Genomic DNA, 25,666 nt, shown 5'->3' with positions numbered 1-25,666 from the left:
ACTTACTTGGCATTAGCCATGACCTCAGCGACGGCTCTCCCTTTTAATGCTGGTACCACCAGGCTCAGTCTGCAGGGAGAGGAAAGGTTAAAGGTCAAAGACAGGAAGTTTAATATGTACCAACATTCAGGACATCCGTTACCTTTTATATGCTGAGACATGGTCCTTATTCAAGAAAACCAGGAATGCAGAGTGTCCGTTTTTCATGAAAATCTCAATAGCATTGTCCTACATCAGCAAGAAAAACATGGACGCAACAGTAAGCTGTTTTTATTTGATAGTCACAACAAGATCATTAAGGTCAAGTAAACATTTGAAATCTGAAACATATCCAACTTCACATAACTAATTTCATAAATGACAAGTTTTGATTTAGTTTTCCTAGATGTTTTAGTTTGGATTGCAAAAAACAATCATTTCGGCTAATAATAAATTGTTTGTTTTAATTTAATTTAATTTATTTTTTTATTTTATTTTAAATGATTTTAGGTTTAGAAATAAAAGTATAATTAAAAGAACATGTTATCAAAACATGCTATAGACTATAAATTAGATTTTAGGTAAATATGATTTAGCTACAGTCAGAAGAATTTAAATTTGCAGGTAGAAATTTGTGAAAAAGTGAAAATATTTAAGAAAAATAAATTACATAAATGGTTGTAAAGACTAGCTTAACTAAAGGGTCAGCTGACAATGTTCACAATGAATGGCTGAGATGATTTTTTAGTTTTAAAATAATTAATAATAATTTATATTTATTACTAAAAGTATGTAAATATTTTTCATATTAGATGTTGTAAAATCAATGTGAAGCAGTATCCAATTAAATAGCAGTGTTTCATTAAAAATAAAGTCCATCTTATTTCAAGGTGGGATTATATGAATGTCTGACCTCTAAGAGGAACCGCATGAAACGAGCCTCCTTGATGTCCTCGTAGAGCCAGCTTCTGCAAGTGGCTGAGGGCAGCTCTTTATTCAGCATCGTGGAAATAAACGAATCTCTAACACTAGCAGAAAGAGAAGATGAGCACCGTCTGTCACACCTAAAGCTCATGAAACATCCTGCAGTGAACAGCCTGCACCTGCTAGGGTGGTGCCTCCTGCAGCACACATCTCCAGTGGGACTGAGAGTGAATCCCTCACACAGGAGAAGGCTTTTGTCTCCAAAAAGCAGCACACCTTCAGCCACTCTGAGGCTGCTTACCATCACCACACACATCTTAGCTTTTACCTGCAGAGACAGACAGATACATTAATACCTCTCTCGGGGCATGACATGGCAGACACGTGCTTCAGACTTTACTTGAATGATCATTTTAATCACTATTATAAAGACACAGTTGAACACTTCATTATATGAGCTGACTGATGGGGAGGAGAAGGCCCTGCCTCTTTTTTTTTCTGCATCAAAGCTGCTTTCAGCGCTGGCTGCAGCTAACGCTAACTGTACTGTGATCATGTGTGGATAATTCTATTGTCGCCCTTCATTTCACAACGATTGTGCGCACCTGGTTGTCTCCGTGTGCTGGCTGCTCCTTCGGACCCCCTGGGACACAGCGCCCAAAAACCACATGGGGTCCCGATGCGCCCGCAGGCTCCTCACAATTTATACTGATCAAATCAGACCCCCTCAGAGACACGCAGTCACACTCTCAGCGGACAAGGAGGAGGTCCTGCCTGGTCGTTATTAAGAGAATTAATCACTGCCACACGCACAATAACAGACCTGATAAGTGATCATAGGCTCGTGTCTTAAAGCACACCCAACGCCACGCGGTGATGGATAAGATCACTTATCATGTGGAGGTGTTTAAGACCGGTCAAGGTGAATGAGCCTCAGCTGCATCAGCAGCAAGAACAAATACTCTCTAATAACTAATGACTGGATTCAACTAGTTTAATTTATCGCTATCGAACATTATAGAAATAAACTCCTTATCTTCTCACTGTGGGCCACACAGATACGCGTTATCAGGCGGTGGGCGATTTAGCTGATGATGGGAGGGACGAGAGAAAAGGAGGACTTTTATTGACTGAGCCTAATGTCAGACCATTGATTTCTCCCCACACACATTATTGTCATAATCACACTATTGGCGCTGGCAAGCTAATTATGAGTGGGTCTCCCTTTGTGTGAGTGTTCGCCTGCGAGTGTGTGTGTGTGTGCATTTTTCAGAGCTAATGACTGTGTTCATTTGACAGGAAACTCAGCAGGAGTCGTGCGCCGAACCGCTGCAAGACAACAGGACACGCCAGCACACATCACACACTCGCTAAGCGGATGTAAGACAGCTTGCATCACCTCCTACTGCTTTTATTAATACTTCTGTCAGAAACATTAAAAGCCGCGGCTGGTTGCCGGAGCGATGAGAGGGCCCTGTCAACACGCGCGTGGTTTTTAACTCGCTGCAACAATGAGGAGAGCTGTGCTGCGCCTCAACATTAAAATATTAAACTAATGAGGAAAGATGAAATTCTGATAGCAGCGCTGGGCTTCTGGAATCCCTTAGTCTGCATCAGATAATTATGAATGTAATTATTAGCACAGTTGTGTTTAGAGATTGGATTTTCAGCACGGCACGTGGAAACGGGATCCTACATCACAGTACCTTCTCCCCTGGGTGCAGCTCCTGCAGGATGACGCGTATGTCTGGACAGTCTTGTGTGTGGGAGCAGGACTCAGGGGAGAAAGGGTTTGGTTGGTCTTCGGTGGTTGATGGCGTCTCGTTCAGAACGGGGAAGAATGTCAAACTGCTCGGTCCTCCTTCTTCGTCTGCTTTTACCTCGCCACTGACTTCACACAAAACCTTCAGCTCTGTTACACAAACGGTTATTTATCTTACAACCATCCAACACAACCAAAACGACATGTAAACAAAATGAGTAAGATTTAGTACCATCTAGTGGTGGATTTTTAAAATGCAGCCAACTGGTTGCAGATGTGTTGGGAATACCTCGTTTTAAAATAACAACAGTCCCTATTTTCATGTTTTTAGATGTACCTGCATCATCCTCTGCTTTATTAATGCTCTCTTCAGATCTCAAACACAGCATTCCTAGCATCTGTTGCAAAGAAAAAGTAAGTTAAAAAGTTCGACGATGCTTTACGTGTGTCTCATGAAATGCCACAGTGCATTTTACTTCTACCGATTTGGAATGTCTCAGGGCTTTTCTGCGGATGCGTGATTTGGTCCGGTTGGGTCCTTCGGCGGCATCTTGCACCCAGTCTTGGCTCAACAGCACCCCCGGGCCTGGACCAAATACAGCTCTCTCCCTCAGCAGCTCGGCCTCCACGCGCAGCCACTGAGCGTTTGCACCTTCCCATTCAGCCGCTTGCAACTGAGACACGAATGTAGAGCGACCCAGAGGGGAGCAGATGAAATACAGACATTAAAACAAATCCCATTGTCAGCTGCTGATAAATTTCACCAGTCAGACCTGTAAGTGGTTTGTCCTCATGTTCTCAAACACGCTGCGGCCTCTCTGCCGGTGTGACTCCATGTGGGACAAAAACTCCTAAAAAAACAAAAACAAACAAGTTAAAACGGCTGCAAATAAAAAGAGGGCATGCACAATCACTCTTCTGAGCTCATTTTGCACACACACACACACACATGCACACACACACACACACACACACACACACACACACACACACACACACACACACACACACACACACATGCACACACACACACACACACACACACACATACACACACACACACACACACACACACACACACACACACACACACACACACAGGCATCACAATGATTTTATATGCAGAAATTTTATATGCATAATGGTATTGTTGTTTCCTCATGCAATTACAGTGCATTCATACAATTACATCTGTTTTAAATTGCATTCACTGGGCAAAATAAGCTAGTGGCTACAGTCTTACAATAACCCTGTCTGCAAATGCAATCATTTGTTGGTGTGATCTAATTAACATAAACATTAATATCACTGAGCCACACCACAGACGGGGGGCAAGTTTGGTTTGTGTGTGCACCTTCATTGTGTGTGAGCCTGTGTGTGTGTGTGTGAGTGTGTGTGTGTTCTTTTTTTGTCGACTGAAAGAGAAGAAATGAAAAACCCAAAACGGAGCCGTGTTGACACTGCACAATGCTCATGTTCAGACACACTGGGATCATATTCCGACTGTTAACTGCTTCATTAAACGCATCATCACAACAGTGCTCGCTGGGAGACTAGTGAAACAACATGTGTCCATCTTCACAGCTGACCCAGGAAAGCCATTTAATTGAGTGAGTGAACATGCAGTAACTCTTTATATTGGGTTTTATTTACAGATGCTAATTTTGCATTCGGCCACAGAAACCCCATAATTGATTTTGAGTGCAATAAAAAGGAAACTCCTCCTGCGTAAGATGAGATGCAAACAAAGCTGACTTTTTAGAATGTATGTGCATTCATAAAAGTTGGAATTTTCTCCTTCGGAGAAGGATAACTGTTCCATTTGTATGTCTGAAAGGTGTTGAACACTCGTTTTATCAATACATTTGCAGTGGTTTTTAGTTTATTCAATTCAGTTTATTTATATAATCACCGAAAGAGTCATCTCAAGACACATTACAAAGTAAAACATTCCAATGCCATTATGCCAGATAGTGAAACGTTTAGGAACCCAGCAGATTACATCGAGTCACTGACTTGTTGAGTCTGAGTCTTTACAGCAATTCCCATAGTAAGCAAGCACGTAGCGACAGGGGGGAGGAAAACTCCCTTTTAACAGGAAGAAACCTCCAGAAGATCCTGACTCAGTATGAGCAGCCATCCGCTACTAGAGATCTAGTAGTCTCTAGGAATGAATGCCTTGTAAGTCGTACTCGGGGGTGAAGAAAGCCCAGAAGGGCCTGCAGCACTGGATGTCGATGCAATGTGAACGTTTTATCTCCACAAATAATACGAGCCTGGAGGAGTTTTGCCATGTGGTAGAGTTGCTAATGCTAACGGTTAGCTTCTGCTAGTTGAGATGATTAAGATGTGCTCTGCTCTTTCCTGGATGCTAAAACAACAACAGCCTTCCCCATCACTAGTCAAGATGGGTGATGTAGATCTGTCCAGCTTTTCCAATCCTAGCGTTTCATCATCTACTTTCTATCAGAAGCTAATGCAGGAGTTAGGTGCAGGAGACCATTTTCATGTTCAGCCAGCATGAAAGTCAGAGTGACTAATAATAATCAGAAATAATCATTAAGTGTTCCACACCTTGAATACCCATCCAAATGAGAAGTAGCAAAGCAGAAGAAGAGGAAAAAAGAGGAAATCTGAAGGGAGATTATAGAAAAATTACAGACAGAAAAGAGAGTAATAATGACGTTTTCAGACTAGAGTCGCGACAAATAAGCAGCAAGTTGGCGTCATCGCCACTAATTTCATTCCTTTATTTAGACAAACATAAGTAATATATAGCATTAATTACCCCATTTAGCAGATAGGAACCTCATTGGCTTTTTAAATGCTGCATTAAATACATAACTCATCTCTTCCCTGTGCAATTAACATGAGAACATCACACTCATTTCCATTTTAATGACTTCCCAACAATACGCCACCTTTGATGATAAGGCAACATAATGTCAACTTCATTCTGAGCTGGCAGTGAACGTGTAATGAACTTAACGTGATCATTAGTGCTGTTAATTATCTTTCTAATATGAGGACACAGATATGATTATGGAAACTGCATTCGCTGATGAAATAAATCTCTGGAAGGACTGCACCGAAGCTTAACAGAGGACGAAGTCTGCTTATCAGTCGCTATATTTTCACTCATTGCCTACAATAGAACTCGTGTTTTTGCTCAGTATAAGTAGTTTTATCAGAACATTGCATTATTAGAGATCTCGTTGCTAAAAAAAAGACTTTCCATTAGCTTTTAACTTTCCTAATAAAGGTCATAGATTGATGATCCAGAAAAAAATGGATGATTTCTTCATGAGAATGAATAAAAATCTGAGAAATCTGGCAGATAAAAGTTTGAACATTTTATTCTAAGCATTCCCTTTTATCCTTTTATGCATAAATATTTTCACAGCAACACACTGCAGATATCATGGAAGAAAGCATTCCCCTATCTTCCCTGCATCCGAGATGGAAAAACAATTCATCACCCTCTCTGATAGCCTGTCAAGGACTGATATGATAAAGAATAACATCAAATGAATAATGTTTTCATCAGATTGGTACCACTGTAATTGCCAACACAGTTTCTGTGGGCAAAAGACACGCACAAACAAGAGCACATATACACTTTTGCAAGGGTGAGACAAACACACAGACGCTGTAATTTCATGCCTGTGTGCCTGAGTAATACGTCCCTGCTCCCTGCTCCAGATGGCTCGACGTCTTAAGCGTTGTGGGGGAACTAATGATGTGGGCCACGTGTTTCGGGGGGAAAAACAACAATAAACGCGTCTTTAACCTTCAGCAGCAAACAGTTTGTTGTGGCGAGCGCTCCCATAGATGGGCCTAACAGATATCAATTACAAGGCTCACTCAGGGGCAATCAGCTGTGATAATCAAAATCTATTTAAAGAAATAAACACCCCCGCAGGGCTGGACGGCCCACAGAACAGAGACATTTGTGACTTTGGGATGAGCGTTTGGCTCCTTCCTCTGGGAGAAGGTAACAGCCTCCCTATCCTCCAAAGGAACAATGGTTAGGAACACAGAGAACTTGAGTTTCTACCTACTTCTGCTTTCATTGACTCTTGACCTCTCCCCAAAGCCGAGCGAAGAGCGCTGGTGATCACTTCCAACATGATCTGAGACCGGCTAGCCACTTTCTTCATCTCTGACTCTAAAGAGATGAGACGTGAAAGAAACATTTTGAGAAATGAAATGCTGAATTTACTTAAACAGCTTCTGTCAACTGGTTACACTAAGCTTACTTCAATCTAAAAAGTAACATAGGTTTATTTTTAAAGGGATACTTTGCAACTTCTTCATGTTTTTAAATCATTTTCGTCAGACAGTATGTGCTAAAATGACCCTTTACAGAGTTAACGAAATGTCACTCTGACCCCCACCGCCCCCTGTAGCCAGAATACCAGACTTGCAACTTCAGAGTGGCGGGCCAACATCTGTTGGACTTACCAGCGCTGGAGTCTGCTTCCAGCATGTTTTCTGCAGGTTTTAGATCGTGCACACAGCTGGTTTGTTTGATGTAGTGATGATTCACACCTGTAGAAACTAATGTTTCCTGCCCCTCACCACCACTAGTTGAAAATGTAGTTACAACTGTTGCGAACAACCCTGCTGCAGGCTTTGCAAATAACAATGTTGTCAGACAAGTTGTTGTATTTTGCATGTTTTTATGAATGTATAATGATTGGCAGTTCAGAAACAATGAAAAAAATAAAAACCACAGTTTGAAACGAGTGTAGGTTGCATCGATGTTGAGCTCTTTGATTTGCCTCCAAACATATTACCCTCTTCCTTTTACTTTCAGGCTCCACCATGACGCCAACAAAAAAGCAAACTTCTTTTTTTTTCTTGATCTTTTTATTGAAGGTCTGCAATCAGAAAATGCTAATTGCAAGCCTTCATATGAGCTACCGGCAGAGTAAAGCCATTAAGGAGGTAGAGAGGTCCCATTTGTGCCTATCCAAGCCCCCAAAGTTGCTAAGTGTCATTTCTGGCCAGAAGAGAGCTTCACAGGGCTGTCATGTGAAGCTGCTTAAGCGTATGGCTCCAGAACCACTGACACCAGTTAGAAAGCAATTGCTGAAGGTGTTAAAACTCTTGAGTGTTCAACTATGAATATTCCTCTTTACATTTAAACAACGAGGTTTAGTGGAATCAGTTGACATAACAGGTTTGAGAAAATTCAACATTTCATTTCTCCTCAGCTGCTTGAGCTAACCTGTGTACAGCGTCCAGGTCTTATGTGCCATCTCCTCCCACAGAGGGCTGATGTCGGTCATGCTGACGGGCTTCACATCTGCTGTGCGACTCACTGACATCTCAATTTTATAGCTTTCTTCAAGCATGTGTTGTCTTTCAGATATCACCTTTGACCAGCAGGCTTCTACTAAAGACACGAGTTCTTTGTCATCTGGAAAACACAAACACAATAATGTTCAGAGGTGCCTTCGCAGAGATTTAAATCCATCAAAGCTCAATATTAAAGTTTCCAACCTCTCGTGTCTTCTCCATTGCTGACTTTTTGAGAATATGCAAGTACGGGGCTGGATGAATTTTTCCTGTTCTTTGCCACACACCCAAAACCTTCAAGGTAGCTGCAAAATCGTGATCATTTGAGCCACTTCTGACATCTTAAGGCAACTCATTTGGTAAGTAGGCATGTAAAAATAAAAGTATTACCTGCCAGAGCGAATTAGTAACAGACAATGAAGAAGGCAGGTAATAAAGTTCACATTTCCATTGTAAGTTGCCATGACAACGTCCCAGCTTTCCAAGAAGGCCTGCAGCGCCCTGACGACTACTTTCTTATCTTCGTGGGAATGTCGTGGTTGAGACAGGAAAAAAAGCAGGACTTTATTGGTGCACGAGTAGAGTGCAGAGATAGTTTTCTCCTTCTGCGTCCGTCCTTTCTCCAGAGTCTAAATGTGTGCAGAATTTCACAGGTTATCATTTGGAATATCACCTATTTAAGAAATAGAAATCACCAAGGAATGCATAACTAAAGTTGTTGTTCATGCTTCATACGTTTAATGTTTAGATCCTTTGATTGCACATTTTTATCATCTTACCATCATAATCTGATCTGCGAGGAACTCGATCAGAACTTTTGAGTCTCCCATGAACGATCCGTTGTAAAGTTTCAGAAGCAAAGTCCTGCAGAAAAGCACCACGTTCTCCATCAGGGTGCTGATCTGTCCTTCAGGACGCTGACTCTCACGGTCTGAGAGTAAAAATAAACAAAGAGGAACGACGAACTTGTTTTTTCTTCTGTTTGGTCAAAATGCATATGTCGAACCTTTTCAATTTTACCTCGAGAGCTCAGATGAGTGTCATCCTCATTTCCGAGCATGAGGACGATATTCATGATGTGCTCAACTAACTCCGACTGATATCTCTTCTTCTGTTCCAGCGTCGCATCATCAGGACAAAACTATAACGGTAAAATCGGGGAAAGCTGCAGGCGTGTTTGGATCAAAACCAGTAATGCATAATTTCATCATCTGCAAGTAAGCGTGGCTTTGTTTAGTAACTGAGCATAGAGTGGCACCTTCTGGAGAAATAAGAGTTTAGCATATTTTAGACGTTTCCTTTTCTGTGAAAATTCCTTTTCGAAGATAAGTGTGTCTCTGTTATGTTACTGTGGTCCGTGGAATAACAAAACTCTAAATAACTGATGGTGTTTAAGTGTGATTTCACCTCCAGCAGCAGAATCATAAGGTGTGTGTTGCTGCTCGCAGGCACATTAAGAAGACTGTCCATTAACAAAATACGCATGAAGTCCAGCACTGGCTTCCTGGTGGGCTGACTGCTGAATGTGTCCTCTCTTTCGCCCGTTTTGATTCGCTTACCAACATCCTGAGGGAAGTGAGCAAACCAGACAATTAAACTGCATAAATGAGAAACCGTAAGAAGAGATTTGTAAAAGCCAGCGCAACACACAAACCTCAGAAACCTCCGGAGGAAACACAACACCAGCGAGCGAATGCAGGAATGTGGGCGATGCCCAGAGTGGGTCTCTCGGCCGGAGGTTGTGGAGGAGACAGAAGAACTGCATCAAACTTGCTGGGATCTGCAGCTCCCAGGATGCATCGGTGTCTGACACAAGCCTAGTTGAGCACTTCAAAAAACATATTTTTTCCAACTATTATGATTTATGATAAAAAAAGAAAAGACAGAGAAAGAATTAAAGCTTTCTGATTTTCTCCTACCTGTGTGAGGATGACTTTGACCAGCTCCAGCATCGTTGTAGCAGCTTCAACACAAAGCTGAGTAGCAGGAGCTTCAGCTTGGCTCTCAATCAGCGACTGCAGGATGTCATCCAAACACACCTTTACGTGACACATAGAAAGAAAATTATGACAAATGAGATAATGGAGGTGATTCAGAACAGTAAAAAGGTTACCCACTTCTCCTTTGACTGTTTGATGGACCTTTTTTCCCACCATGAGAGAAGCTAGAGCTTCATACACCTCAGGCACATGAGTCTGTCTGATTAGCAGCTCCTTGAGGACATCAAATCCTGGACATGATGTGCCAAGGAGCTCCACGGACCAAGCGTGGGCCCGAAGGTTGTCTGGAAACAAGAAATAAGCGCCTGAAAGTCACTAATTGCAGGAAACGTCAGATGTGACGGTAAGTATCATTGGTGAGGTTCCAGTTTTAGAAGCCCACCCATAACAGCGTGCGGCTCCTGAGCCACGTCTGTAAGAGTTCCTAGGACCACGCCCTCTTTGAAGCTTCTCTGTTGGTCTGGATTCAACAGAAACTGCGTGAGCAGGACAAGGCCCAGTTTCAAAGTGGATCGGTGGAGGTGAGCCTGAAGAAACAGCAGGACCCAATCACTGCCAAGAGATTCAAACACTGCCTTCTGCTGGCTGATTTGGAGAAGAAAAATCTGGTAAATATTCATGCCGTGACACAAAAACAGAGAAAATGAGCTGGCTGGTGTTTGAAAGTGTTTAACTAAATAGTAAAGGTCAGTTCTCACTCTTTGTCTGAGTTGAGTATGTCACAGAGCGCAGACAGCAGCTTGTTGCGGATCAAGATGAGGCTCGCTGGACCAGAACTTTGTGCTTCAACACCAAAATAAACAAAACAGGTATGGGTCAGTAATAGTGCCATATTTTCAAATTTAAGATGTTAAAATGCGCACCTGGCAGGTCATCAGAAGTCTCACTGCCTTCAGTCGTGTTACTCTGAGGTGGGATTGTGTAAACCAGGAAAGTTCTGAGTCTTATCATAAAAACAACCATTTAGAAAACACAATTAAACTTAAATTAAATTACATTTTGTAAAAACTACAACAACAAAAAAGCAGGACAAACACTTTGTTGTTTGTGCATTGCCACGCTTCACCTGCTTATGTCCACGGCGGTAAAGTGAGCCGTCACAAGGTGTGTGATGATGCAGGAGATGACGTTAACTTTGTGAACATTCACCGCAGGATCAGACAGCTCAAACAGAAGCTTTGGTAGGAGGCCCGCTCCGTGCATGACTGCTGCATTCCTGCCATCACTGCTGAAAACATGATGAGTGGAACAGAAACGGCCTCGATATCAATCACAATCTGTTACCACGGACGCAAAATCTAATTCAACAATCTATACACGCAAGTGTCCCTCTCTTCAGACACTCTGACTGATTCTGTTGAATGTTCCCTCGACTATTTTTGTTCAAAAGCTCCCAGATATTGATGACAGGCTTCTGCAGGAGTTGACAGAACAGCCGATAAAGTCTGTCAACTCAGAACAGGAGCCCCCTTTGTTGTGTTACATAACAGGCTAGTTGTGCACATTGACAGTAAAACTGATTACAGCAAATGTCTTGTGACACCCATCCACATGCCGGTGATTTAGGAAATTACCTTGAAGATTTCAGGATTTCTGCAAAGTAGTTCAGAACCGCAAGGTCCAGATTGTCTGCTGTATTTTTCCACACCTGAAAACACAGCATGTTATAGGAGACATTTGTATTTTTTCTTAAGTTATTAGTTCTATGGTCAACACAAAACATGTTAATGACGTTCGTGCAGATCTATTCTTGACAGTTTCAGTACCCTCCACAATGAGCCGTTTCAGGGTTCTGTCACTTTAAAACAAGCTGGAGCTGGCCCCACCCACTCATCCCTGGGAAGATCTGATATGAGCCCTTTTTAGAAGACACGCCACGCTGGCAAATCAGCGTAATATTGCCACCACGGCTTGTCTTATAAAAGCACTGTGGTGCCGATGTGGAAATTTTGCAGCATTTGTTCCACCAAGCCTGGTAATCATCTTAGTGCAATGCTGTGAATGCATATTATGCCTTGGCGCAACAGAGAGTGGTGCCATGATCATGTGAGGAGTTACTGCCAAGCTCTGGGGATGGAGCGATGCAGAGCTCCAGGAGATTCTCTCCGTTAGAGCTGGAGCTCAGATCATCTGACAGTTCATGGGAATGTGGAGGACAGACACCGTTAGGCACGGCTTGTGAAGGAGCACAGCAAGTTACGATCAAGCTGAAATTAAATCTGTGACGGCGCAGAGACTGCCTCCATGACCCCTGTTTAGCGACATTGCGTATTCTTTTATGAAAAGAACACGATTGCACCACATTACGCCACGGTCTGACCACTTATAAATGACCAAAGGCTCCCGGATGCCAGCTCAGCTTTGCCAAAGGGAGCCTAGAGCCTGGATCACACTGTGTTTTTCATCTGTTGCACAGGACTGCTAATGTCACACTGTGGAGACTCTGGACAGGTGATACACTGTATGGCGCAAGATTTCAGTGAGCCAAACTGCACAATGTCTCAGTCTAGCAGGACACATTACATCACGAGTGCACCGCCCGAGAAGCATACAGCACACGCGGCTTAGGCTCCATATTCAAGGAGGTGACATCACTGATGGAAACTTTTTGAAACAGCTTGTTTTTGACACATAATTCCTAAAACCAAACACAGGTCTGGCAGAAAATGGATGGGCAGATTTTTTTCATATTTGGAGTGTTTAGACCCACGTGGCTGCACAAAAGGACGCAAAAGGGGTCCCTTTTAAAATATTTAATTCAAGCTAATGCTTTATTTTTGAAGGGTCGCCTACCTCCAGGTCACACAGCAGAGCCTGGAATGCGGGTGTGTTCTGTAAACAAGAGCCACAGCTCATCTCTACTGAACTCCAGAGGCACAGAACTGCCTGGAGGGTTCGATGGCTGACAAGACTGCTCTTCATCCTCAGTAGGAAAGCTAGCAGCTGTAAGGACAGTGCATTATATAAAAAAAAAAAACATCAAATCATTCAAATAACAATAATACCCGTATCCACATGCTGACAAACCTTGAATCCATCAATACGATTCATTTCCTGCTGCATTGCAGTGTTGGTCTCCAACACAGAAAGAAGAACTTTAACAGCTGCATACAAAGAGCTGTCATCCGGCGCCATTGCAACTAAACCCAAAACAACCGCAGGCCCACCAACGTACAGAAAACCATTGGAAGCAGGCCTGGGGATGAATGTCCGCATACCTACAACAAAAACACAAACTCATTTTAAAAACCAGACAAATGTAAAACTAAATAAATGTAGAATAGAGATCTTAAACCTTATTTTGTTTTACCAAAATGTCCAATCAAGGCGGCGCCGATGGTGCGAGCCGTACCGCTCAAGTGCTGGCTGATGTTTTGAGCCAGAAATATTGGCATGGAGTTATCCCGAGATGTTATCCCCATCTGTATTTACATTCAGTCATTATCAATGTATCATAACAAGAGAAACATCCATTAGGCAAGATGTTTGTGTTGCACTTACTTCTTTTGCAATCAGTCTGCAATCCACCTCGTTGTAATCCTCTCTGATCTGCACCACAGTTGTTATGGTAGAAACTGCCGGGTTGATTCCAAACGAGATCCTCTCTTCAGGAACCAGCTTGAGTGGGAGAGAATCAGAATTCCGATCAGGACCTGGAAGCAATCAGAGAGGTGCGATTGGATTTCAGTTGGACCGCCCATGGCAATCATTTTTAACTAAACAGATTAATATGAAAAAAATGGGTGAAAACCCCCTGAATAGGTGTTTTTTACTGAGATTCTAAAAAGAAACAAATAAAATACTGTTTGAAAAAACAACAAAAGGCATGTTTTACACATCTTTTGAAACGGTTGCTTGACTCTCTTGACTCACTCGTGTTGTGCAAAGCCAGGAAGTTGCCCAGGTAAGAGGTGCCTTGTGTGTAAACAGCAGCCACAGCATATGAGCTCAAAGGCTCTTCAAACAGGTAGCAGGGGCCCACTCGCCACACTAGAGCAGCGTGGTCCTTCCACAGAGCCGGAGTCCCTATCAGTCCATACACATCGATCACAGCTGTGGGGTCCATGGAGACACACGGACCCGGGAATGGCTGAATGTACTTTATCTGAGAGAAAATGAACTTTGTGTGATACATAAGTGAGAAAACAACCGATGTACATAAAAGCTCTTTAGTCTCCTCTTATCATACCTTTCCCATTCCCACCGCCTTGCCATTAAAGTAGGCTGAGGTCAGGCAGCTTTTCTTCACATCTTTGGCCATGACGACTGCCAGATGGTGCCACTGACCTGGGACCAGCATGCTGGAGCAGCGGAGCCTCAGTGATGAAGGCAAAGAGGCTGGAGTAGAAATTTCTGGCTCCAACACATCTTTTAAACAAGTAAGCAGATAAGGCTGTCACTCATGTCTGAACACTAAAGTATAATGTTTTCTTAGTAATCAACAAATATTTGATTAAAATCAAACATGTAGGCCAACTTTCATCTCTCACCAAGGTATGTGAATGCCTCCTCCTCAGTGGAGATGACCAGACAGCCGTCGCAGGCTGAGAAGGAGATGGACAAACAGATGTACGGTTGCTCGGTTCGTGACACATGGCGAACCACCGTTAGCAGGTGGACTGGGTGGGAATCACAAGCTGAGCTGAATCTGTTAATCTGGAACCAGCAGGAAAAGGAGAGGCCAGATGTGGGGGGGAAACCTCTGCATTCTAAAGCACGAGAAAAAACGCCATTTTAATTCAGATTAACGCCACGCAGCCGTTAAATGTTGACTTATCACTTACCTCCTCCAATTCCACCAGTTGAGGTTGAATCAGCAGAGACTCCTTTAATGGTGGCCAAAGAGGGCAGGAAAAGGTACCTAAGAGTTTGGAAAATAAGGAAAAAATAATTTTCAGGAATTCTTAATAATGGAAATAATTTTATAGATGCTACATACTCTCCCATAACAAAACAAAATCTACTCAATTTTTTAGCTATTCTTTAAAGAGCAAGTCACCCAAATCCACTTTTTTGCTGATTAACTATATAAATGAGTGCCTAGTTGTGCTGTAGACATGTGTAATCAATAATTTGGCCCTTTAATGCATCTTAGTTAAAATTTCAATATTATGCCTAAAACTGTGTTGCGCCCTCTTCAGGTAAAAACTCTGCCCTGCATTGAACTTAAATCTACCATTGCCATTGGCTAAGAGGTACCCTATGACATTAGCTGGTACCATATGATGTCACAATGTCGCCGTGAGGCTGTGTGTGTGTGTATTTGTTAGCGGCTCCTCCCTCTCTGTCTGCATGGCAACAGGCCTCCTTGTGGTGCATTTTTCAAACAGGAAATGGGAGATGAGTTAGACTCTGATAGGGGGTGACTTGTTCTTCAAAAACTAAGAAAGAAAGCATTAATATCAGGATCTGCAAGCATCTAACCCATATCCACTCTCATGCATGTCGAACTCTACAAAGGGAGGTGAGGAGGAGACTCGATGTGGTCTAAATGTCCGAGGTGCCGTCATGGATACCAGACTGACAATCTGGTGGATCGGAATAGCAGAACCACAAGACGCTGTAGACCTCAACAAGCTGAAAGTTCGTTTCAGTGTCCTCCCTGAAGATCCAGCATCTGCCTTTGTGCTCTGATCTGCTTTAAAAGACATTCAGTTTCATGACCAAAATGCTTTCTTACCTGTTAAAAAAACAGAATTGTTCTGGATGCATTTGCTTACCTGTTTTTTTAGATAAGCACATAAGAGGATCTCCTAAAGACAGGAACTTCCTGAAAAGCAACAAACACAAATCAAATACAGCAAATTCTAACACAAACGTGGAAACTACAACTCTGAAGACATCTGACCTGAAGTCCGAGTGCGTGATGGCCTGGGAGGAGAGCTTCTCTAAAATTCGTGTTACGGGTAAATGTAGTGGGTGGTTCAGATCCAGCAAAATGTTGTGACAGTAGGTCAGGAGGGTAGAGACCAGCCCCCCCTCACACATTATCTGGCGGTTTTGCTCAGATTTCACCATAGACTGGATGTGGTATGCTATTGAAAACTGGACCTCTGTGGACAGCTGTAAGACAAGTGTGTTTAGTAGTGGTTTTTGCATCTTAATACAAGTAGATCTTAAAGGGGACATATTATGACTTTTTTTTCTTTAGTTATAACGTTTCTATGGTTGATACAAAACCTGTTTAATGACATTCTTTACACTAAATCCCTCTCACATAAATGATTTCTGCTGATTTATTCTTAACAGTTCCAGCACCTTCCGGAATGAGCCATTTCATGGCTTTGTCGCTTTACGTAAACACGCTGGAGCTGGTCACGCCCACCCCTTCCCCGCCCAGCAGTGTTGCCAGAAGTACGATAATTATCGTATTTGTACCATAATTTTGGGCTCTGTACGATGTACGATCAATAGTTTCAAAAATCCTCAAATGTACGATAATTTCACATTGCATCTAGTAACACCGTCTTTTGCTGTGGCATTCCCAAGTCAATTACATAATTTTAAACTGTTCTGAAGTCAGATTTCACCTCAGGGCTTACAGGTTTATGCTATTGTGTCTATTACAAAAACTGACTCTGGATCTGTACAATAAATAGCCCAATCACATCGATAGGGCCTACTCTCGCGAGAAACTGTAAGGTTATATAATGTGGCAGTGGCCCGCCAGTTTTTGCTGTTTGCCCACGAGCGCGCCGAGTTAAGTCTAATCTAGGATGACAGAGCGACGAGACAATGGCTTCTAATCTTAAAAGAAAAACCAGAGAAGGGACGGATGAAGGTAAAGCAAAGCAACACCGGACACAAGTTTATCGTCCTGCGTGGGAGTTGGACCCTATTTTCAAAGGATGGCTTGCACCTGTTACGGGGAACGAAACCAAGGCTTTCTGTCGTTGCTGCAACATCCAGATGGTATCAGAAATCACCGTTCTCAAGAATCACGCAAAGGGAGCTAAACACAAAGAACGGGTAAAATGCATTGCGCCAAACCAGACATCTATACTTAAATGTCTCCAGGAAACTAATGAAAAAGAGAAATTTGAAAATGATGTGAAAAATGCTGAAACCAAGCTATGTGGCTTTTTAGCCGAGCACAACATTGCACAGACCACTTAGTACAGGTGATTAAAGGCATTCTGCTGCGACAGACAGTGAATCAGATGAGGAGATCGAGATCAGCAACTAGGTGAGCAGGCTGCTTTGTCATTTATTGGGTCAGTTTTTCCACTGCTGTGATGTTTTGTCACGTGCGTTTAACCTATGTAGAAATGAAATAAATAGGACTGCGCAAATGTGCATATTGTGTCAATGCGTGGAGGTTGGAGTGGTGCCGACACACTCTGCACGTTTATAGGCATTATATTACTGGTTTTAAAGATGTTTAATTAAACAGGGCAATATAAAACACCTTCTTTGTATATTATATTGGAGTGAGAAGTCGTTTATAGAACGTTATTATCAAATTTAAAATGTACGATAATTTGTACTGAAAAACGATAATTTAGGCCTCTCTGTACGATATTGTGGGATTTTGGATCTGGCAACACTGCCGCCCAGGCTGCTATAAGATGAGAAGCTCTGGTATCAGGGAGGGACTCAGAGTAGAACTGCCATTCCTCCAGCAGCAGCTCTCTCTCACAGGTAAGAGGTATTTTAATGCCAGTAAATCCCCATTTGTGACATCACAAATGAGGTGGGTTACGAAACTACTTGTTTTAGGTACATTTACTAAAACCAAATACTTGACATAATATTAATAGAAGGATTTGTTTGTGTTTGGAATGTTTATAGAGGCAGTACAAATCCATATGGAAGCCAAAAATGATGCACAATGTCAGTTTAGTATGATATGTCCCCTTAAATAGTTGTTTAAGAACAAAACAAGTCATTTCTTTTGAAAACACACCTGTGGGTCATCAGGACTGTACACGTGTGGAAGAAGAGTCATAATAACTCGGATTGCTCCTGGATGAAGAATAATCTGATCAAATGTGAACCTGCTGTGAAACGTCAAACAACAAAGTTATTATTACATGACAATTAACTCATCAATAACCTTATTATTGCAGAGTCCAGATAAGGAATTGGTACTTAAGTAATATTCCAGGGTTTGTCCAATATGTAAATAAAAACACCCACCTGTAAAGAGTGTCTATGCTAGTAGCAGGACTACTGGGTACAGAGGTTTTGTCCTCCATGGACTGCAGGCCTGATCCTGACAGGACAAGAGACTGTCCTAGATTGCCTCCTTCATATCCCACTAGTCCGTGTAGCCTCTCTTTTCCTTCATCACACACATTGTTCTCCTCCTGTCCCAGTTTCAAAGCCTGAGGTGAGTAGGTCCCTGTAGCAAAATGATCGAGGTAGGAGAGCAGCCTTAGACATGTCCGAAGGTTGAGCGGCAAATTTGTCTGGTTTGAGGTAGAGCGACAGGTGGGAGCAGCAGAGGTTTCTGCCAACTCAACAAACTGGAAAAAGCTCATTCTAGGAGAGTTGTCCTCTGCTTTCCTGGGACAAGTCCACTCCCCTGCATCCCATTTCTCACTCGAGATGGCTTCGTTGTGGAAGCAGCCCAGCTGGAGTAGAGCATCTGCCAGCCTTTCATAAAAGCCACCAGTCTGAAAAGCGTGTGCATTAACTGAGTGAAGATGCACAGCCAGAGCCAGGATGTGAAGAGTGAGGAGGAGGAGCTCAAGCAGCTGTTGGTGTCCCAACGTCTTCCACACTTCTCCCTTTGGAGGCTCAGACAGAGCTCCTTCCATGTCCACCACCAGAGACAGCAGCCCTGTGAAGCCTCCTGCTTTCCTGAAGGCGTCCCAACTGTTGGGGCTCTCCAGGACCCTCAGCACAGACTGGTGAGACAGACGGCCAGGACAGAACGGATGTCAAAAACACACGAGACCAAGCTAATTCTGCTTCTTGATACAGATCTTGATAATCACTTAGTTTAGCCTCATAAATTGTATTTCTAGTCAATTAAAACAACGTCATGAAAAATAAATGAAACATACAGATAAATCATAAATCATTTCTGGTAACTAGTTTTTGGAGGTGAACACAATCACATTAGCTTTATTGAATTTAGATAGCTAATCCATCAGCTAGGTAATGTGTGAGACAGAACGCAGAGGGAAATGTGATTAACTGAAACTGGAGTAATCACAATGGCTCTCAACACTTGCCAGCCCAGGTCGTAGCCAATCTGATTGCCACCTGCTATAACCGCGTTAGCACAAAAAACACACGCGCGCGCACACACACGGGCTCATGCGTGCAAGGATGAGTGTAGACGCTGTCAAACCAGAAGCGCGCAACAGCACGTGCAAGCGAGCACTCTTCTCGCTGCCATCTATAAAAATGGACACATACAGTAGGTGTGTAACTCAGTTAGGCTTTAATAAGATCTCTGTCCCATTCACTGATCTGATAGAGGAGGTAATCTTCAGAGAGCCACAGCACTGAACTGTTGGCCTAATCAAATCGGTCCTGAGTTAACAGCTAAACCAGTTTCAGCAAATCAATCTGCATTTGTTCATAATGTCATCAAAGTCCCACATGCTAAGAAAATAAATTCATGAGCTTATCATTCCTTAAGTGCTTTACAATTTGTTAGAGTTTACTGTAGGCGGCAAAATGCATTTACAGCTAAGCCCATGTCACCACATGCATGGGCGCCCTGGGTGTGTTTTCGATTGTTTGTGATGGTCGGTGCACACAAAGCACCTGCAAAAGGTCCTGCTTCAAGCAGAGCTCCTGCTGCGTGGAGGAGCAGAGGGCTCCGATGGCCGTTCTCATGAACTCATCCGGGTTGATTTCAGCAAGCTGCTCCAAAATCCTGAGAGTGGGAACGCGATACTGGTCGTCGTCCAAGAAGATTTTTATGTAGGGAACCATACCCAGGTCTCGCACTGACACTGGGAAATACACGCAAAGACTAAAATTAAATAGAAGAAGTAAAACAACCAGAGAAGAGCTGGAGACTTTATGCACCTGTATTCTTGATAGAACGCAAAGTGAGGGTTGACACAACTTGAAGCATCCAGGTAGTGAGAAGTCGCTCATTGTCCTCCAAACATGGGAGCTGCTGGGTGTCTGCGGAGGAAAAGAAAGAAAATTTCCAGATATAAATTGCCTAATCCCAATTTTGCTGCAATACCACTTAGACCAACAAGCACTGTGACTGCATGAGGAAACAAATGTGTTGATTTACTTGTTTGGGGGTGAATTACACCAGCCTTCCTCAGGATCTTTGCTCTCCTGCGAAGTTCCCCGAGCAGCAGCTCTAACAGTCTCCAGTCACTCAACACCTCTGCCAGCATGGCGCTGTGCACAATCATCCTGCAGAAAACCAAATAGTTGGTTTGAGATTGAAACCGTTTGTAAAAACAAAACAAAACGTTTGTTTTCTAGTAAAAAGCTGCTTTTATCAGTCATTAACTTTGATTTTAAGGTTTTAAAGGTTTATAGGAATCATACACTTGTTATTTCAGTCAATTTGCTGTGGTCAGTGTGAAAGAATCCCTTGTGAGTCGTTTTCTGTGGAAAAAAAGCTCTGGCGCTCCTGTTTCAGGAAGTAGAGATTTGTCAGAGGAGTGAGGACCGAAACCGGAAGAATTAAGATATTTTTTCCTTTCTTTTCTCATCATTATTCATGATATGTAAACTTTTGCCTCTGATTGGCTAACAGCAATGCCACTCTTCTGCTGCCTCTCTTTGCTCTTCTTTCTTGGGTAAAAAAAACGCTAAATTGATGTTTTATTTCCACAAATAACACAAGTCTTAAGGAATTCCGCCATGATGTGGAGTCACTAATGCTAACAATTAGCTTCTATTAGCTGAGACACGCTCTGCTCTCTCCTGGCTGCTAAATCAACCGTATTCCATGTTCACGAGCCAACGTGCGTGAGTCCAAGAATATCATTTTTCAGTGCGATGTAGATCGGTGTGGCTATTTCTGACCTATTTTCTTTCGGTGTCTAATGCAGAATATAAGGGTTGAAGAAAGTTTTCATGTTCAGCCTGCATGTGAGTCTCAGAGTAAAGGTATTACTGTATACCGGTATGTTTCTCAATGAACTTCACTAAGACTTTAAAGTAAAACAATCAGGTTTATAAATGTGCTTTTCAGCTCAAAGAAGAAAACCATGACAATTGACAGTTTTTGGGACAAACTGAGCCATCAAAAAACTTGTGTACTTTTGAAATAACTGGAGAGCCAACACATTGAATTCCACGCCTGCCACTCCATCAGCTAACGTCCCAGCCCAGCTCTTCTTCAGTACACCCAGTAGAGCTCGTAAGGTCTCATGGGGAATGTAGTTCAACCTAAACACCACCTGTAATAAACTTTACTGTTACTTCTGTTAAAAAAAGAGAAGAAATGTGATCTATCAGTGGGTGAGATTGTACCTGCTCAACCATCGAAAAAAAGATCTTTTGGACAGGTTCCGGTTTGCGCCACACACAAGAGACCAGCTGGGTCATTGGCTGGACAGTCCACTCCAAGAGGAAGTAATTAACTGGATCTTTCTGCCAGATCTTTTGGAACGTTTGAAGAATTTGACAGCAGAGAAGAGAATTCTGGGACCGCTGCAAAGAGGCCTGCAGCACGCTGAAGGCAGGAAGGTTCTTCACTGTTAAACCTGGAAATAAGACAAGGTCTCTTCAGGTTTAAAGGTATACTATGCAACATTTTCATATTTGTTAATTATTTGCTTGAGCCAGAATGTGCTAAAATGACCCTTGAGTTAATGTAATGTCACTAGGACCCCCACTGCCTTCTATGCCAGAATATCGCACTTACAAGTTCAGAGTGCCAACCCGGCCTCTGTTAGACTTAGAAAAGTGGAGCTGACTTGCCAGCGCTGCAGTCTGCTTCCAGCATATTTCCTGCATGTTTTAGATCATGAACACAGCTGATTTGTTTGACTTAGTGAAGAACCGCTCCTGTAGAAACTAAGGAATGCTGAGGAGACATTTCAGCTGTTAGATAAAGGTGTTAAAATCATGTACGCACAGCGAGATGTGTTTCACTTTTGATTTCACAACACCAGGGGGTGCTAAAAGCAAGCCCAAACTGCCAAGTATCCCTTTAACTTTTAAAACAAGTTTCATTAATCTAAAACCGACAACATCTGAAGCAGTGCTCCTGATGTAACGGCGGATTATTTAATATTAACAGACTAAATTGTTACAGGAATCTATAAAAAAAAAATCTGCTAAAATCCGCCTTTAACCGAAAGATTTCCCTCTTTGTTCCAAAACTGTTTTCTGACAAGGTCAAACACGGCCATCATAAAACATGTAAGAAATTTAAATCTTTGTAATCCTGCACATGCAGGACCTTGAGAGTAAACTGAGTTATACGTGCATCGATTGAATAAAAACAAAGATTTACACCCACGAATGCAAAACAAAGAAGCATAATCTACCATGATAGAGTTTGTTTGCCAGGCTGTCAAAATATGCTGAGGAATCTTAGATTTTAGGTTCCCAAACATACTTCTGTTTGTTGTAAAGAAAACACAAAGCTGGTTAGTAATAATGTTCATTTTCACACTTAACTGCGTTGGAATCAGATTAGCTTAGCAAAAACGATACCTGGCCCTTCTGCTGGAAACAGATCTGCTCCTTAATGTGATAGATGACTGTGTCCAAGTGTGTGTCGGAGTGTGAGTGTGTATTATGGATGCTCTATTTATGAGTGCTGGAGAGTGTGTACGTGTGTCTGTGATAGATGGCTGGATGCTGTAGGCCAGTGGTGAACGAATGTGGGACATCTTAACAGAGTTAGAGGGGGAGCTTCCACTTCATCATCTCAGACATAATCACCTCAGTTTCCAGTTAACTTGAGGGGTGTTGTGGACTGCAGAGGGACAGCGGTATGAGGACTGGGCAGTCTGGGTCTATGGGAAATCAGGGGGAGGGGGTTGGTTTAGTTTGGGTGGATTATACGAGGGCAAAAGTGCAAAGTAGGGATGAAGTGTGTGATCCCTTTGAGGAGAAATTCCCCTCCCCGAGTTCATGTTTGCTGAGCCACGCAAGTGATTCTAATTAGATGGTTTAGACTGGAGCATGTGTTTGGAAGGAATGGATCACAGTTTATCCTCGTGGTCTAATCAGAGATAATAGGGTAGAGTCAGCAAGAGAATAGCAATGAGCAAGCACTCATGAAGGCTTGGCCTACCTTTGGTGAGGGGCGGGTCAAACTTAAAGCTTGCAGGCTGCGGACTGGTGACACAGAGAGCCACTTTCAGCTCCGTTTTCCCAAGCAGGGTGAAGGATGCAATCAGGTTCAGGAGTTCCTCCACCGGCTGGAACTGGTCCAAGGGCACACCATCCTCACAGCTTTTTAATCACAGAGAGTTGAAACAAAAAAGGTAACCTGACTGTGTGGAAGAGATCAACGCGTTGCCACGCTGAGAACACGCTAAAGTCTTCCATGAGTCACCAGAGGTGTGACCAAGTCACTGCCTTGCAAGTCACAAGTAAGCCACAAGTCTTTCCAGTCAAGTTTCAAGTCAAGTCCAAGTCAAAGACAACCAAGTCCTTAACTTTGAATTTTCAAGTCATATTCAAGTCATCTGTCAAACTTCAATTTAATGACAATGATAATAAATAAATTCCAGAAATAAAGCTTCTTGAAGCTACATTTATTTGCTCAAACAAGCAGGAAGTGCAACTGAAACTGATTCTAAACAAAGTGCTGCTGCGTTCAGCAGAACAAGATCAAACCCAGAACGAAGAATGATTCATTCATTTTGCCCATGTCGTGTCACTTTTGTGCTAAAATATCAAATATGCTCAAGTTGTCATCAAGACAACAGATGCAAGTGGATTCAAGTCGCAAGTCATTGGCGTTCAGGTCCGAGTCAAGTCTTAAGTCTTTATAGATTTTATCAAGTCAAGTTAGAAGTCGTTAAAATAATGACTCGAGTCTGACTCGAGTCCACATCTCTGTGAGTCACTTTGAAGAGAATGCAATCCACAACATTCCACGCAATTACCAAAAATGTTTGCTGTAAACTTGGAAGTACGTTCACTCTCGTGATCATGACACACCGTTTCAGGATGTAGTCGAGGGCCTTGTAGCCATCGTTGGAGTCAAACTGAGTGAAGAGGTCTGGACTGAGGTGATAGGTGTCCCTTATGAAGCTAAACACAGCCACGGCCACTTCAGCTAGCAGGGATCCTGAGACGTTGGTACTGATGTGCAACAGGTTCTGGATGCAGATTCGCACACAGTTCTTGCCTGATAAGGAAAACACAAGAATTTAAACCGTGCTGTAAATTCAGGCCATTCAAAAAATAAATAAATAAAAATACAACCTCACCGAACAAACTCGGGACAGTATTGCTTGTTGGTACAGCGGAAAGTGCTTTGAGAACACGGGAGGCCAGGTGTCTCCAGTCTGCACTGGTCTGGTCCCACAGGGAGGTTAGCCCGATGATGAGACACTGCAGCTCCTGAGTCTCCACCAGCCGCTCCACATTAGCTGGCTGGGTGCAGAGCTGAAGAAAAATCTAGAAAATGGCAGGAGAAAGAATTTCTGACTGAATTTACATTTGAGAATAGAAAAGAAAAAAATATGAGTCTATATCTTGGTCACGATGTAGGTGAAGCTGAGAGCTACATCATGGGTTTTTAGCCACACAAAGGGAACAGGGACCTTTGAACTAAACGTCATGTATAATAGAGAATTTTAATGTATTTTTAGGAAGTTGAGCTTTACAATTCATATGAATGCATTAGTGATTAAAAACAATGGCAGCTGATTCAATTTTTTTTTTGTATTTTAGACTTGTGCTACTTGGAGAAATGGCCTTTGGGCGCCATATATGGTTGCACGGTTTGTGATCCCTGGCTTATATAAAACAGAAGAAATTAGTCTTAGTTACCGAAAATATCAGAATATTTCTGTCACATTACCTCAAACAGGACTCCCCAATCCAGAGGATTTTAATTTATTTATTTATTTATTTATTTTTACTTTTGAATAAATTTGAGTGTAGTCCTTTTATCTTCCCAGCTTTTAAATAATAGTAGATTTTTTGTTTAAGTTGCTTGACTAAGTCATTAAAAATGCAGTTTGACAGGCACAGACATAATTTTTAATATAAGGTCCCGAGTCTGTCAAAGGAAAGAAAACAGAATAAAAGAGAAATGTTAGGCCAAAAAATGTACACATGATGGAAAGTATCTGAAAGCGAGCCCTATGCAAAATAAAAATAAAAATACTTGTGCAAAATCCTGACTGAGAAAGCATCATCCCTTGTGATCATGTGCTTTAACAAATTGCTGTTTCAAAAGAACTTTGTTGGCTCAAAAATATATTCAAATAGTTGCTTTGTTGATGTTTTTGTAAAAATAAATAAGTAAAAATACTTAAACAAATTCTCATTTTTAAAGGAGTGGAACAAAAGTTTAATAAATACATTTGCAATGATCTCTAATAGTTGTACAACGATGCACCATTTCCAGGAGCTAGCGGTTACCCACATCACAGCTGATCTTCAGACAGCAGGTTTTAGAGTCACTCTACCATTGACTTCCAACATTGATGTTTTATCTCCACAAAAAACACAAGCGTGGAGGAGTTCTGCTGTGTGGTGAAGTTGCTAATGGTTAGATTCTACTAGCCGAGACGTTCTCTGATGACTTCTTGGACGCTAAACCAACAACAGTCTCCTTTGTCAC

At 42.3% G+C, this 25,666-nt stretch overlaps 1 protein-coding gene across 8 annotated transcripts in view; it reads right to left on the bottom strand.

The window, feature by feature from the left end:
- Positions 1–25,666, bottom strand: part of wdfy4 (WDFY family member 4) — a 51,920-nt gene that overhangs the window by 18,603 nt on the left and 7,651 nt on the right. For 3 of the 8 annotated variants that reach the window (XM_015944257.3, XM_070542433.1, XM_015944263.3), the window contains 44 exons: positions 24,303–24,492; positions 24,031–24,220; positions 23,156–23,316; positions 21,379–21,611; positions 21,166–21,305; positions 20,180–20,307; positions 19,960–20,061; positions 19,693–19,883; positions 18,109–18,821; positions 17,876–17,969; positions 15,818–16,032; positions 15,690–15,739; positions 15,394–15,607; positions 14,754–14,830; positions 14,460–14,678; positions 14,159–14,337; positions 13,843–14,074; positions 13,471–13,622; positions 13,280–13,391; positions 12,997–13,187; positions 12,763–12,912; positions 11,544–11,617; positions 11,036–11,197; positions 10,833–10,912; positions 10,668–10,752; positions 10,352–10,554; positions 10,087–10,253; positions 9,889–10,008; positions 9,624–9,797; positions 9,377–9,535; positions 8,990–9,110; positions 8,749–8,900; positions 8,360–8,598; positions 8,174–8,274; positions 7,899–8,090; positions 6,727–6,833; positions 3,439–3,516; positions 3,142–3,339; positions 3,003–3,063; positions 2,610–2,815; positions 1,083–1,231; positions 893–1,007; positions 143–228; positions 7–69 (listed from right to left, as the gene is read on the bottom strand). In XM_015944257.3, coding sequence (XP_015799743.3) covers positions 7–69; positions 143–228; positions 893–1,007; positions 1,083–1,231; positions 2,610–2,815; positions 3,003–3,063; positions 3,142–3,339; positions 3,439–3,516; positions 6,727–6,833; positions 7,899–8,090; positions 8,174–8,274; positions 8,360–8,598; positions 8,749–8,900; positions 8,990–9,110; positions 9,377–9,535; positions 9,624–9,797; positions 9,889–10,008; positions 10,087–10,253; positions 10,352–10,554; positions 10,668–10,752; positions 10,833–10,912; positions 11,036–11,197; positions 11,544–11,617; positions 12,763–12,912; positions 12,997–13,187; positions 13,280–13,391; positions 13,471–13,622; positions 13,843–14,074; positions 14,159–14,337; positions 14,460–14,678; positions 14,754–14,830; positions 15,394–15,607; positions 15,690–15,739; positions 15,818–16,032; positions 17,876–17,969; positions 18,109–18,821; positions 19,693–19,883; positions 19,960–20,061; positions 20,180–20,307; positions 21,166–21,305; positions 21,379–21,611; positions 23,156–23,316; positions 24,031–24,220; positions 24,303–24,492 — 7,025 coding nt within the window. The remainder of the gene's footprint in view (positions 1–6; positions 70–142; positions 229–892; positions 1,008–1,082; positions 1,232–2,609; positions 2,816–3,002; positions 3,064–3,141; positions 3,340–3,438; positions 3,517–6,726; positions 6,834–7,898; positions 8,091–8,173; positions 8,275–8,359; positions 8,599–8,748; positions 8,901–8,989; positions 9,111–9,376; positions 9,536–9,623; positions 9,798–9,888; positions 10,009–10,086; positions 10,254–10,351; positions 10,555–10,667; positions 10,753–10,832; positions 10,913–11,035; positions 11,198–11,543; positions 11,618–12,762; positions 12,913–12,996; positions 13,188–13,279; positions 13,392–13,470; positions 13,623–13,842; positions 14,075–14,158; positions 14,338–14,459; positions 14,679–14,753; positions 14,831–15,393; positions 15,608–15,689; positions 15,740–15,817; positions 16,033–17,875; positions 17,970–18,108; positions 18,822–19,692; positions 19,884–19,959; positions 20,062–20,179; positions 20,308–21,165; positions 21,306–21,378; positions 21,612–23,155; positions 23,317–24,030; positions 24,221–24,302; positions 24,493–25,666) is intronic. The other 5 variants (XM_015944262.3, XM_015944261.3, XM_054750074.2 and 2 more) reach the window with 5 other exon arrangements.

The sequence above is a fragment of the Nothobranchius furzeri genome, chromosome 12, assembly GCF_043380555.1.
Source record: "Nothobranchius furzeri strain GRZ-AD chromosome 12, NfurGRZ-RIMD1, whole genome shotgun sequence".
Lineage (NCBI taxonomy): Eukaryota > Metazoa > Chordata > Actinopteri > Cyprinodontiformes > Nothobranchiidae > Nothobranchius > Nothobranchius furzeri.
Note: the sequence above shows the minus strand (reverse complement) of the source record. Positions and strands in the feature narration are given on the sequence as shown.